General features: G+C 47.5%; 1 protein-coding gene across 7 annotated transcripts in view; it reads right to left on the bottom strand.

Moving 5' to 3' along the window:
- LOC124640340 (baculoviral IAP repeat-containing protein 6) overlaps nucleotides 1–13,899 on the bottom strand; it is a 79,198-nt gene that overhangs the window by 7,396 nt on the left and 57,903 nt on the right. For 6 of the 7 annotated variants that reach the window (XM_047178060.1, XM_047178056.1, XM_047178059.1 and 3 more), the window contains 4 exons: nucleotides 13,318–13,523; nucleotides 12,217–12,384; nucleotides 7,838–8,015; nucleotides 7,144–7,306 (listed from right to left, as the gene is read on the bottom strand). In XM_047178060.1, the coding sequence (XP_047034016.1) occupies nucleotides 7,144–7,306; nucleotides 7,838–8,015; nucleotides 12,217–12,384; nucleotides 13,318–13,523 (715 nt within the window). Of the gene's footprint in view, nucleotides 1–7,143; nucleotides 7,307–7,837; nucleotides 8,016–8,594; nucleotides 11,467–12,216; nucleotides 12,385–13,317; nucleotides 13,524–13,899 lie in introns of those variants that run through there. The other variant, XM_047178062.1, reaches the window with a different exon arrangement.

The raw sequence follows: 13,899 nt of genomic DNA on the forward strand, positions 1-13,899 counted from the left end.
ATTAATGGTATTTTTATCTCGAATATAAAATACTTGTCTGTAACTCTGGCTCTTATCTTCATAAGTTCGTATATTTGTTTCAAATCTGTGTGAATGTTTTCAATCGGTAGAGTAACGTCGCCTGTTAATAAGCCAGAAATAACATTCAATTGATGTTGTAGTTGTTTTGGTGTTAATAAATGCAGATTTACTCTTCCCTGGTAAACATCAGAAATAGTGTCCAACATCATGTTTTGAATGTTTTTCAGATTTTGAAGCATACTGTTCGCTGCAATTGCTGTTAGAATAAACTCTTGCTGTTTTGTTATTTCGTTTACTTCCGCTTGGATAGTGTTCAAAGCTTTATCAAGGCTGTTCAGGTGTTTGTTTATGACTTTATGTTGCATGGCAACCATTTTCTCCATCCTTTTAATTAAGTTGTATTCAGATTCTACTACCGATGTTTGATTACTCCACAAATTCTTCAAATGTGCTTCGTTTCGTTTTATAAGTTCAATGTCTTGGGCGTACTGTTCTGCGAAGCGTTCATCTAATACGCCGAACAGTCCATTGGCGAGATATCCAATGCCGTTGATAAGCCCGCGACGCCGTCTGGAGTGCTCTATGAAATGTTGTGTCAGCAACAGCTGGTTATAATACTGCAACTCCGTGTACTCGTGACTTTGTTGTGGTACAATCATGTTACATTTGTTGGTATTGTTCATGCGATTGCAGGATTGTTCCAGATAGCTTGAATATTTTTTGAAGGCAGTTATTCCTTCCCAGTACGGTGACATATCGTAGTAGGCTACCAACGTCCACTGGTGTCGTATGAGTTGCATTTTGGCAATGGGATCAAAGTAGATTGCTTGATTTTCGTTCAGTTGGGTGATGTTACTTGTTCCGTAGGCATTTGAAATAAGAGTCATAAAGAATGTTAGTGCCATCACAACGGAGTACAATGTAGCGGAAATGCAGTGCCTCTTGTTTCCTTTCTTTCCTGTTTGTTTAGTTTGTTTGTTATCAGTTTTCGTTTCAGGTTCATCTTGCGCGGGTCGAATAGGTAATAAACACAATTTGACTATTGGCCGCTTGATGATCCCATGTTGAGTTTTCAGTGAAACAACACGTACATATCCGTCGCGCCCAGGGTGCAGTTCGACTACTCGAGCCATCGCCCACTTCCCGGCTGGTAAGTTTTCATCTTGAATAATGACCAAATTCCCTACTTGAATGTTATCCTGAGGTTTTAACCATTTGTTTCGTGCGTTAAGTTGTGACAAATATTCCGACTTCCACCTCTTCCATATTTGTTGAAATAGTTGATTAGTCAAATACCATCTTGTTCTTCCATCTTCAGGTGTTTCTATGATTGTTACTCCTGCCCTGCCTGTGAGAAAGTGGGCTGGTGACAGGTAATCAAGATCATCAATGTTTTCTGTTAGGGCGCACAAGGGTCTTGAATTTAAACAGGCTTCAATTTGTGTTAGTATTGTGTAGTATTCTTCAAATGTTAATTTTTGTGACCCAATCACTCTTCTCAGGTGGTGTTTTAAGCTGCGAACCGCGCGTTCCCATAAACCTCCGGCACTGGGCCACGACGGGGCATTAAAATGCCATTCAATGTTCATATCAGCAAGTATACCCATGAAGTTGTTATCAAATGTTTGTTGCACTTGTTCGTGTTCTTGTTGTAAAATACGATCAGCGCCCACAAAGTTGGTTCCACAGTCGCTATACATATAGCGTGGGGCTCCGCGTCGGGCCGTCATTCTTCTTAGGGCCGCCAAAAAAGCTGTACTTGTTAGATCTGTTACAAGTTCCAGGTGTATGGCCTTTGTGACCATACAAATAAAAAGTGCAATGTAACCTTTCATCGACCTTGCGTTCCTTGTTTTGTTGCTCTTGATTTCAACGAAACCGGTGTAGTCCACTCCGGTGTGGTAAAAGGGCGGGGCTGGCTCCGTACGTGCAGTGGGTAAATCACCCATTATCTGTTGATGTTGCTGTGGGTTGTTTTTGCGACAAATCACGCAGTTTCTCAGACGTTTTTTCACAGCGTTGTTCCCTCCAGGTATCCAATACTGCTGCCTCAGATTGGCCAGAGTAAGGCGAGGACCTCCATGAAAGGTAAGTTTGTGAGCTTCGTCCACTAAAAGCTCAGCCAGACGACTATCACGTGGTATGATCTTTGGATGCTTCATCTCCATGTTCAATGTTGAGTTTTCAAGTCTGCCTCCAATGCGTAAGACACCAGATGAGTCAATGAATGGATTTAAATTTAATATTTTACTTTTTGTACTTAGTCTTTGCTTATTGCGTAAACATTCAATTTCCGATCTAAATTCCATTTGTTGCACGTTTTTAATTATAAGTAATTTTGCTGCAGTAAGTTCATGTAATGTGAGATATGATGGCATGTCTGTTCGCTTAGGTGCAAATGCACGTAACAACCATGCAATTATTCTGTTTACTTTATTGAATGAGCTGTGTTTATGCAATAATGTTTCAATAATGTTTTCTTCTTGTTCTTTAACAGTACATGATTTATTTAACCTTACTTCTTCTTCTGTTGTGTAGGTTGGGGTCTCTTGTTCTTGATTTTCGAATGTTGTGAGCCATGAGGGCCCGTGCCACCATAAAATGTTGTCTCTTAATTGTTGTGCGTATAAACCCCGACTCGCTACATCGGCTGGGTTTTCGCCCGACTTTACATAACGCCAGCATGTGCTCGGTATTGTTTCAACTATTTGTTGCACTCGGTTGGCGACGAATGTTTTCCATCGAGTTGGTTCGCCCTGTATCCATCCAAGCACGACCATTGAGTCCGTCCAACCATATATTTGTGTTTTATGTTCCGAAAGTGCATCCTGTGTTTTCTTCATAAGTTTTGCTAATAAATGTGCTCCACTCAACTCTAATCTGGGTAATGTTACTGCTTTTTTGTGAGGTACCAGTTTTGTTTTTGCGGCCAATAGCACTGGCTCTGTTTCGTCGTTGACTCGTGCGTATAAGACACAAGCAAAGGCTACAAGAGACGCATCGCAGAAGCCATGTAGTTCTATGATATCTTCCTTGCGACTGCGTATCCATCTTGGTACCTCATATTGATTAATTGCGCCGAGCTCGCTTTTAATCTTGATCCACTCCTTCTGAATTTCAATTGGCACTTCATCGTCCCATTTCATGTTTTTCTTCCAAACCCTTTGAAACAACAGTTTAAGTTTGGTTGATAAAGGTGCCATCCAACCTAGCGGATCGAAGACCTTTGAGATCTCCGATAACAGTGTTCGTTTTGTTATTCTGGTGTTGTCTTTAGGTTTGTTTGTGTTGTACTGAAATGTTAATTTATCTTCTGTTGAGTTCCAACATAAGCCCAATGTTTTCGAAATGTTTTCTGTTTTAAATGTAAATACTTCATTGTTTGATTTGTTTCCGTCCTTCTTAATGTTATCCAGTAGCTTTTTCTCATTCGACGACCACTTCCTTAAGTTAAAACCACCTAGTTTCATTAGTGCGTTCAAATCCGAGATTAACTGTTTGCCATCTTCAATTGTGTTTGTCCCATGTACAAGGTCATCCATATAAAATGCTGATTCGACAACTTTTGAGGCTTCTGGGTATGTTTCACGTTCATCGGCTGCTAGTTTTCTTAAAGTCATTATTGCCAGAAATGGAGCGGCGCGGGTTCCATATGTGACAGTTGTTAAGCAAAATGTTTGAATAGGATGTTCTAGAGACTCTCTCCAAAATATTTTCTGATACTTTTGATCTCTTTCATCTACTGCTATAAAACGAAACATCTTCTCAATATCACTCGTAAAAGCATATTTATACTGTCTCCATTTTAAAAGAAGTGTTTGTAGATCAATTTGTAAATTAGGGCCGGTATGCATGAGATCATTCAAACTGTACCCTGTATTTGTTTTATGAGAACCATTAAATACCACCCTGTATTGTGTTGTTAAAGAATCGACACGCTCAACTCCATGATGCGGCAAATAATACTCAGGTGTCTGGTTACTAATTGTTGTCGGTATCATATGTTCCATTGTTTTATATTCATTCATGAAGTTCTTATAGTCCTGAGCCAATTTTGGTTGCCTTTTAAATTTGTTTTCCAAGGTTCGAAATTGTGCCAGTGCAGTTTGTTTAGAAGACCCAAGTTTACTTGTTATGTCTTCCTTTAACGGTAACCTGACGACATAGCGTCCATCTTCTTTTCGTGTTGTAGTTTCGTTGTAAAATGTTATGCATTGTTGATCTTGTACTGATAAAGGAGACTGCTCACTGATCTCTTCTATTTCCCAAAATTTTTGTATCTGTTCAATGTTATGCACTATGTTGCACTGGTATGTTTTGGCGGTTCCACATAGCAACCAACCAAGTTTTGTTTGTTGTACGACGGGCTGAGTTGATTCGTCCCCTTTTATCATGCCACTTAAAAGAATTAAAGAATAAACATCTGCTCCAAGCAAAATGTCAATGGGTCGACTAATGTAGAAATCGGGATCCGCAAGGGATATGTTTTCAATAATGTTCCAGTTTGGCTTTTTGAATGTTTTGTTGGGTAAGTTTCCAATCAAGCTGTTCATAATAATGACGTCAGTTCGAAACTCGTAGTCACTGTAGATCGAGCGGCAATGAATGTTTAGTAACCCTTTTCCACTATTTTCCTTTTCTCCAACGCCAATAACCGTTCCTTTGCAATGTTGTCTTTTCAGATTTAACTGTTGCGCCGCCCTTTCTGTTATTAAGGAAACTTGCGATCCTTGGTCTATTAACGCTCTCATATCATGATAAGTTCCATCAGTACCCTTAACCTTCAGCATAGCGGTTGACAACAAAACCTCGGCTGATAAGTCATTTTCATTACTTTGACGCACGTGAGGGTTTTGAATTTCATTTTGTTTTGCTACATTTGTAGTCGATGTGTTGTACCCAATATTGCAGGCATCGTGAATAATGGTATTATGTTTCTTCGAGCATTTTCTACATGTTTGAGGTGATTTACATGGATTGCCATTATGACTAAATAAACAATTCATGCAGACTTTTAATTCCTTCACTGTTTTTAATTTCTGTTCACTGGACATTTCCAAGAATCTTTTGCAGTTATAAAGTCCGTGGCCGTTGTTGCATAATGGGCATTTTATTGTAGTTATGTTGCATGTTGATTTCGTAATAACTTGTTTGTCTGCGCTTCCCTTGTTGTAATTAAAATAATTGTTTGTTCGATGGTAAGGTAATTTTCCATATGATGTTGATGGATTTTGTTGAGAATATTGATTGCCAAATTTCTGTGGCAAGGTTTCGCTCTTGCGACGAGATGACTCTAGTGCAGTAAACTTTTTTTCCAAAAAGTCTAAAAAATCTTTGAGAACCGGTAACTCACGGCGATCTTTCAACGAGTCTATGTACTCGGAATGGGAGTCAACATCTAACTTTTGATCCAAAAGATGTACAAGTAAAGGGTCCCAGGTGGATATGTCCACACCCAGGTTTGTTATTGCATTAAGGCACTCTTGAGTGACGTCATGCATCTTCTTGATTGGCGCTAATGCTTGATGTTTTAAAACTGGTAAATCTAGTAACATGTTGATGTGAGATGTAAATATAAGCTTTTTGTTGTTGTAACGGCGGTTAAGGATATCCCAGCAAACTGTGTAGTTGTCCGAACTAATCGGCAAGTGTTGGATGAGACGCTCAGCTTCTCCTCGAATCTTACTCTTCAGAAACTGCATTTTTTGCGCCTTAGATAGTGAAGGATTGTTGTGGATAGCTTCCGAAAATAAATCCTTAAAGGACACCCATTGGTTGTAACTGCCGTTGAATGTTGGTACTTCTAAGTTAGGTGTTGTTTTGTCTCTATGTTTTTCCGACCACATTTTAGAGTTAATAGACTTCTTCAAACGGAGGTATTGCTTTTCGTATTTATCGTACAGTAGTTCCAACTCTTCTTTACCTTCGGCTTCCAATTCACTTTCAATCTCCCAGTGAAGACAGTCTATGATTTTCCAGCGTGATTCCAATGTTTTGATCGCATCTTCAAGTTCCCAATGTTCTAATAAAATACCTACGTCGATGTTCGATATGGTACGCTGGAAGGCTCTGTAATTAGCTGTTTGTTTTCGCAGTTTTTCGGTTAGCTTATTGTTAGTGTTGTTGGTTTCGGACTTCTCTTCTGTACTCTTGGTTACAGTCTCCGCATGTTCTTCCTGTTGCTTTATAATTTTTGTTAGATCAACACTCTCTATAGTTTTGTTAGATGTTGTTACGTTTTCTCCAGCATCCTGTTTTATGTACTGTTCTATGAAGTTTAATGCTTCCAGATAGTAGTTTCTTGTTTCGATAAAGTAACCTCCTGTGAAGTAGTCACTAGAACGATCTTTACACTCCTTCAAAACATCATCATTCTCCTTATACTCTTGAAACATAAGTTTTAATTCTGTTGCTTTCTTCTTAGCCACTAGCTTCCTGCGTTCCATGTTCTCCTTCTTGAAGTTAGTGAAAATCCTCTCGATTAATGTTGTAAGCTCAGCTTGTCTTGTTAGAAGATCTTCCATTGTTATTGTTTGTTATTAAGTTGTTGTTAATGTTAAAATGTTAGCGCACACACCCTATACTGTTATTGCTGATTCCCTCTGTGCCCTGGTACTCGCTGTTGTGATACAAGCACCTCTCAAACCGACTGGTGAGACCCGCTTCTGGGAGGCCAGTCGATTTGATAGCACAAAACACTGGTAGACACCAAAACACAGCAACACTCGAAGGACCAATGTTCGGGGATGTGCGTTGTTTGTTGATGTTGAATGAGATGAGAAACTCGCGATTATCGTTAACTTTGTTTATTTACGAAAATCGTTACAAAAATGTTAGTTGAATGCACGCCCGTGTACGATGACGACCGAAAATGCACTAAAAGCTAAAAATTGTGGGCCGAGGCTCACGTGTTTGCGTAAAGGTTGGTTGCGTAAAGGTTGCGTAAAGGTTTGCGTAGGAAGACCTAAGAAAAGATTGGGATTGCCTGAAAGATGACATGAATAGGAAGGGAGCGAGTGTCAGTATGACGAGTGATAGGGAAAAATGGAAGAGGATGCCATATTGTGCCAACCCCAAATAAAATTGGGAACAGGGCAGGAGGAAGAAGATTGATTGATGTACCTGAGCTTAGTGGCGTAGGAGTTGGTGGTGCGGCTCATGAGCGCCAGCAGTCGCGGCAGCGGGCGCAGCGCCGGCGCCAGGCGCCGCGACGCCAGCGCGTGCAGGGCGCGGGCACAGCGCAGCACGTGCACGTACAGCGGGATGTGACGGGACATGTCCAGCACTGGAACACAGGTGGAGATTAATATCTTAGCAAAATAATAAGCGTGTATTTGAAATGTCAAATGACGAATGTTGAAAATGAATTTCAAAGTCAAATTGAGGCTGATAAAATCAGTACTTTTCGAGCGTCAAATACAATAGATAGCTTAAAGAACGTCCACCCTTTACCACTTGCTATGTGTTTTTGTCCGGAAGAAGTGGCGCAACATATATCTATATTTTGGGTTTATTTATTAATATATTTTAGTTTAATTTGCATTGTATAATGTTTTCAGGAATAGATAGAAAACAATTGCCATTAATATTTTTTTATAAAGATTCCATGGAGTTTCTTGCCGGGTCTTCTCCATGACACCAACTCTTTGGAATTGTGCTAGTTTACTTTAACTAGTTTGACGTTTCGAGAGAGCTTTTATAGACCTATTTGAAATAAAAAAAATACTTTAACTGAAGTTAAAATGACTTCAAAGCTATTCGTCAATGACAAGTGCTTATTTCTGGATAGGTGGAATCCAGTCCAATCTATACGTACCGGAGTCGTTCCTCAGATAGGAGCATATGGCGGGCACGAGCGAGCTGTTGGCGACGAGGTCGATGAACTCCGCGGGCAGGTCGTGCGCGTCGTCGGCGTCGCCGGGCCGCGGGCCAGTCTCCGCCGCGCCCTCCTCCGGCGGCCACTTCTCGCCGGGGTTCATGTACGACGCTAACACCTGGGGAATGTAGGAAGAAAGGTGAATAATGCGTCGAGTATATGGGGGGGGGGAATTTATGTTTTACATAAGTTCAAATAAATTAACCTGAACCGTTTGTTTTAAGAAAAAAAGGACGTTTATATTGTCAGTGAAGTTGAGTCTTCGCCAATTGTATATAAAGTGCTTTAATATTACCTGCCAGGACTTGAATGGGGGGTAGTATTGCGTTTATAGATCACAATAGTAAAGATAAATAATTGATTATTTGTCATATTTTTTTTCATACAAAAACAAAATACGTATAAATTTGACTTAATTTATTAGTATAAAACCATCCAGTGAAGTTACCGCGTTGCCGCTCCGCACCGAATTTTCCGAAAATTCTCTTCAATTTATTTCGCAAAAAGCGCGGCGGCGCCTTTCATACGCTGTTGCCATACTTATCAGACGGCGCCGGCGCGCGGCGGCTAGACAGACTGTCGTCAACGCGCAGCCCCGCCAGCCTGGCGCTGGCGCTGGCGCCGGCGCATGCGACGAACGGGGTAGTGCGGGTGAGGGTGGGGGCGCGCGGGGCTGCGCGTTGACGCCAGTCTGTCTAGCCGCAGCCCCGCCAGCCTGGCGCTGGCGCTGGCGCCGGCGCATGCGACGAACGGGGTAGTGCGGGTGAGGGTGGGGGCGCGCGGGGCTGCGCGTTGACGACAGTCTGTCTAGCCGCAGCCCCGCCAGCCTGGCGCTGGCGCTGGCGCCGGCGCATGCGACGAACGGGGTAGGGCGGGTGAGGGTGGGGGCGCGCGGGGCTGCGCGTTGACGACAGTCTGTCTAGCCGCAGCCCCGCCAGCCTGGCGCTGGCGCTGGCGCCGGCGCATGCGACGAACGGGGTAGTGCGGGTGAGGGTGGGGGCGCGCGGGGCTGCGCGTTGACGACAGTCTGTCTAGCCGCAGCCCCGCCAGCCTGGCGCTGGCGCTGGCGCCGGCGCATGCGACGAACGGGGTAGTGCGGGTGAGGGTGGGGGCGCGCGGGGCTGCGCGTTGACGACAGTCTGTCTAGCCGCAGCCCCGCCAGCCTGGCGCTGGCGCTGGCGCCGGCGCATGCGACGAACGGGGTAGTGCGGGTGAGGGTGGGGGCGCGCGGGGCTGCGCGTTGACGACAGTCTGTCTAGCCGCAGCCCCGCCAGCCTGGCGCTGGCGCTGGCGCCGGCGCATGCGACGAACGGGGTAGTGCGGGTGAGGGTGGGGGCGCGCGGGGCTGCGCGTTGACGACAGTCTGTCTAGCCGCAGCCCCGCCAGCCTGGCGCTGGCGCTGGCGCCGGCGCATGCGACGAACGGGGTAGTGCGGGTGAGGGTGGGGGCGCGCGGGGCTGCGCGTTGACGACAGTCTGTCTAGCCGCAGCCCCGCCAGCCTGGCGCTGGCGCTGGCGCCGGCGCATGCGACGAACGGGGTAGTGCGGGTGAGGGTGGGGGCGCGCGGGGCTGCGCGTTGACGACAGTCTGTCTAGCCGCAGCCCCGCCAGCCTGGCGCTGGCGCTGGCGCCGGCGCATGCGACGAACGGGGTAGTGCGGGTGAGGGTGGGGGCGCGCGGGGCTGCGCGTTGACGACAGTCTGTCTAGCCGCAGCCCCGCCAGCCTGGCGCTGGCGCTGGCGCCGGCGCATGCGACGAACGGGGTAGTGCGGGTGAGGGTGGGGGCGCGCGGGGCTGCGCGTTGACGACAGTCTGTCTAGCCGCAGCCCCGCCAGCCTGGCGCTGGCGCTGGCGCCGGCGCATGCGACGAACGGGGTAGTGCGGGTGAGGGTGGGGGCGCGCGGGGCTGCGCGTTGACGACAGTCTGTCTAGCCGCAGCCCCGCCAGCCTGGCGCTGGCGCTGGCGCCGGCGCATGCGACGAACGGGGTAGTGCGGGTGAGGGTGGGGGCGCGCGGGGCTGCGCGTTGACGACAGTCTGTCTAGCCGCAGCCCCGCCAGCCTGGCGCTGGCGCTGGCGCCGGCGCATGCGACGAACGGGGTAGTGCGGGTGAGGGTGGGGGCGCGCGGGGCTGCGCGTTGACGACAGTCTGTCTAGCCGCAGCCCCGCCAGCCTGGCGCTGGCGCTGGCGCCGGCGCATGCGACGAACGGGGTAGTGCGGGTGAGGGTGGGGGCGCGCGGGGCTGCGCGTTGACGACAGTCTGTCTAGCCGCAGCCCCGCCAGCCTGGCGCTGGCGCTGGCGCCGGCGCATGCGACGAACGGGGTAGTGCGGGTGAGGGTGGGGGCGCGCGGGGCTGCGCGTTGACGACAGTCTGTCTAGCCGCAGCCCCGCCAGCCTGGCGCTGGCGCTGGCGCCGGCGCATGCGACGAACGGGGTAGTGCGGGTGAGGGTGGGGGCGCGCGGGGCTGCGCGTTGACGACAGTCTGTCTAGCCGCAGCCCCGCCAGCCTGGCGCTGGCGCTGGCGCCGGCGCATGCGACGAACGGGGTAGTGCGGGTGAGGGTGGGGGCGCGCGGGGCTGCGCGTTGACGACAGTCTGTCTAGCCGCAGCCCCGCCAGCCTGGCGCTGGCGCTGGCGCCGGCGCATGCGACGAACGGGGTAGTGCGGGTGAGGGTGGGGGCGCGCGGGGCTGCGCGTTGACGACAGTCTGTCTAGCCGCAGCCCCGCCAGCCTGGCGCTGGCGCTGGCGCCGGCGCATGCGACGAACGGGGTAGTGCGGGTGAGGGTGGGGGCGCGCGGGGCTGCGCGTTGACGACAGTCTGTCTAGCCGCAGCCCCGCCAGCCTGGCGCTGGCGCTGGCGCCGGCGCATGCGACGAACGGGGTAGTGCGGGTGAGGGTGGGGGCGCGCGGGGCTGCGCGTTGACGACAGTCTGTCTAGCCGCAGCCCCGCCAGCCTGGCGCTGGCGCTGGCGCCGGCGCATGCGACGAACGGGGTAGTGCGGGTGAGGGTGGGGGCGCGCGGGGCTGCGCGTTGACGACAGTCTGTCTAGCCGCAGCCCCGCCAGCCTGGCGCTGGCGCTGGCGCCGGCGCATGCGACGAACGGGGTAGTGCGGGTGAGGGTGGGGGCGCGCGGGGCTGCGCGTTGACGACAGTCTGTCTAGCCGCAGCCCTGCGCGCCCCCACCCTCACCCGCACTATCCCGTTCGTCGCACGCGCCAGCCGACCGCCCGCGACCGCTCGCTAGTCGCGACCCGCCGCCCGCCCGCTCGGAACTAACTTATTCCAACCAACTCGGTATTCCAACCAAGAATACCTTGAAATGGTATTGTGCTACCGCGAGTCTAACTCCGTATCTGCGCATGCAGTGAACTTGTTTCAGCTGAGGTTTGGTGTGCGAGTGAGCCATCACACCATTTTGAATGCCGTGTACAGGTTCTGTGAACACCTCCGCTTTGACCCGCCACCCGTTGACGTAGGCAGGCCTCCATATTCTGCCCATCTTGAAGAGCAAGTGCTGGATTTCTTCCGGCGTCATCCTCTTGCGAGTACCAGGGATGCAGCTCGTGTCTTCAATGTGAGCGACAATTACGTGTGGCGACTTTAATTGTAATTTATCGTCATTTGATAATAATCGTTATCGACAGTTTAAACAAATGTGATTCTTTACACTAACTTGTCAGTCCAAAGCCTGTTTTAAGTGTGATGGGAAGTTTATCATCTTATTTACGTCAGTTTTTTGGAAGAATGCGTTATCTGGTAAGTAATTACACATTTTAAACACTTCTTAGGTAGAGTCGAAACTAGTCAGCTGATTTCAGTTTTCATTCACAGAACAGATAGAAAGAGATAGCAGTTGTTTTCATTGACGAAGCGATACTACGAACGTAATTTGTGAACCACGTTATGCAGAGTAGAGCCAATGTTAATTTAACTTGTTTAATGTCTCAAATTGAATTGACTGTTCCGGGGAACGAAATTTCTTCACTATTGTAATCTATAAACGCAATACTACCCCCCATTCAAGTCCTGGCAGGTAATATTAAAGCACCTTATATAATTAAATTTGTGAGTGTATATAAAAGCAATACGGCATAGCAAAACCCCAGTGCTTTGTTGTGATCTGACCTAAACCTTAGAGAGATGTCTATGTATCTAAATTCTCGAAAAAAACATGTGTTTCTATCGCCTCTTCCATCTAAAACTACTGTCATCCAATCACACAACCTTGGTAGTAGTCACACTATAGTTGCCCCAATGACCCGGTGCCCTTCGCAAATTTCAGCTGACTCTTCTCTCAACCCTGGAAGCTGTACTGACCTGCAGCAGCACAGTGACGTGTTCCTCCTCAGTCCTCTGGCGGACGAGCGCCTGCTCGACGTTCCACGACTGCTGCGTGGAGCCCGTGCCGAAGCCCGTGCCCTTCGCCCAGTACAGCTGGCTCTTCTCCTCAGACTTGCCCGTTGAACCGTTCGAACCCTGGCTGTTCTGTAAACGACGAATAAATATTTTATGAATGTTTCGAGATTGTTTCACTTATGTTCCGTAGGAAGTTCGTACTATACAAAAATATAGTTCGTGGTGGCCTAGTGGTTAAAAGAACCAACCTCTCGAGTATGTGGGTGTGGGTTCGATTCCAGGTCAGGCAAGTACCAATGCAACTTTTCTAAGTTTGTATGTACTTTCTAAGTATATCTTGGACACCAATGGCTGATAAAAAGGTGAAGGAAAACATCTTGAGGAAACCTGGACTATAGTCTGAAATCACCAACCCGCATTGAGCAAGCGTGGTGATTAATGCTCAATCCTTCTCCATGTGAGAGGAGGCCTGTGCCCAGCAGTGGGACGATAAAAAGGCTGTAACAGTAACAGTAACAGTAAAAATATAGCTTATTACTTGGGAACAGAGTATCCGTCCAATTGAACACTCAAATCTCTCTAGGCATTTGGGGAATTCCTACATACAATGAATGCACTTATAACGGATTTGCCTCAACAAGAAAACACGGAATCCTTATAGAATGATTTGAATTATCACTTTGATTATCTATGCGTCGGTAACGAATATAAAAAATAATGTAATAACATATGCTGTTGATACATTATTTTGAAGAAAATTGCTAACTTATCAGCCTTATCTGAATAAACTTTTTGCAGTTTTGAAGTTTCATATTCATCAGCTTGTAGTGGGACCTACACTAATTGTTGACGCATCAATATTGTTCATACTGTACTTGCATTGTGTTCGCCTCCTCAGTTGTCCCGTATATCGCACTACCAACGCACGCTACTAAATATTGTGACCGTACCTAATCGTATGTAACCTAATTGGAGTCAGATAATAAAAGTGTATTAATTAGTATTCGATTTATTTACTTATCTCTGAACACGACACCCCACCATCTAAAAGCTCATACTCACATCATTAGAATTAGGCTTATGATGCGTGAACACAGCTAGACAAGCCAACAACAGGCGCACGGCTCCACGTTGTAACAACGCTCGGCGCAACGCTCGGCCGTCGTCCGTGTTGCGCGGCGCCCTCTCCAGCAGGCGGGCCACCACGCTGAACGGTAACGTGCCCAGCGAGCCCGAGCCCGAGCGGCCGTCGCCTACTGCGATGCTGCCTGTGTACGGAAATAGAGAGAGAATAAGCATTTATTCATAGAAAGAAATAGGGAAAAATGCTGACTAATTTATTAAAAATAATATCAGATTTTCTATTTTTTTTTTTGTTTTGTATAGCAGCATAAATGTGAAACAAAAATATAAATCACAAAGGCCATAAACGAAATAAACACAAAAAATACATTGGAATAAGATATTACGTATGTAAAAGGCCAACCACGATATCGATTTAGCATGAGATATTGTTCATGCAAATACATTAGCCGGTTCTAGTTCGCCATATACTTCGAGTTCCATACATCGCACGGGGATTACCAAGTGAAGGGTGAGCCCACATGGGAGTTCTTGTGCTCGGACATCAGTTGCAAGCCGCTA

Source organism: Helicoverpa zea, chromosome 20 (assembly GCF_022581195.2).
Source record: "Helicoverpa zea isolate HzStark_Cry1AcR chromosome 20, ilHelZeax1.1, whole genome shotgun sequence".
In the NCBI taxonomy this organism is placed as follows: Eukaryota; Metazoa; Arthropoda; class Insecta; order Lepidoptera; family Noctuidae; genus Helicoverpa; species Helicoverpa zea.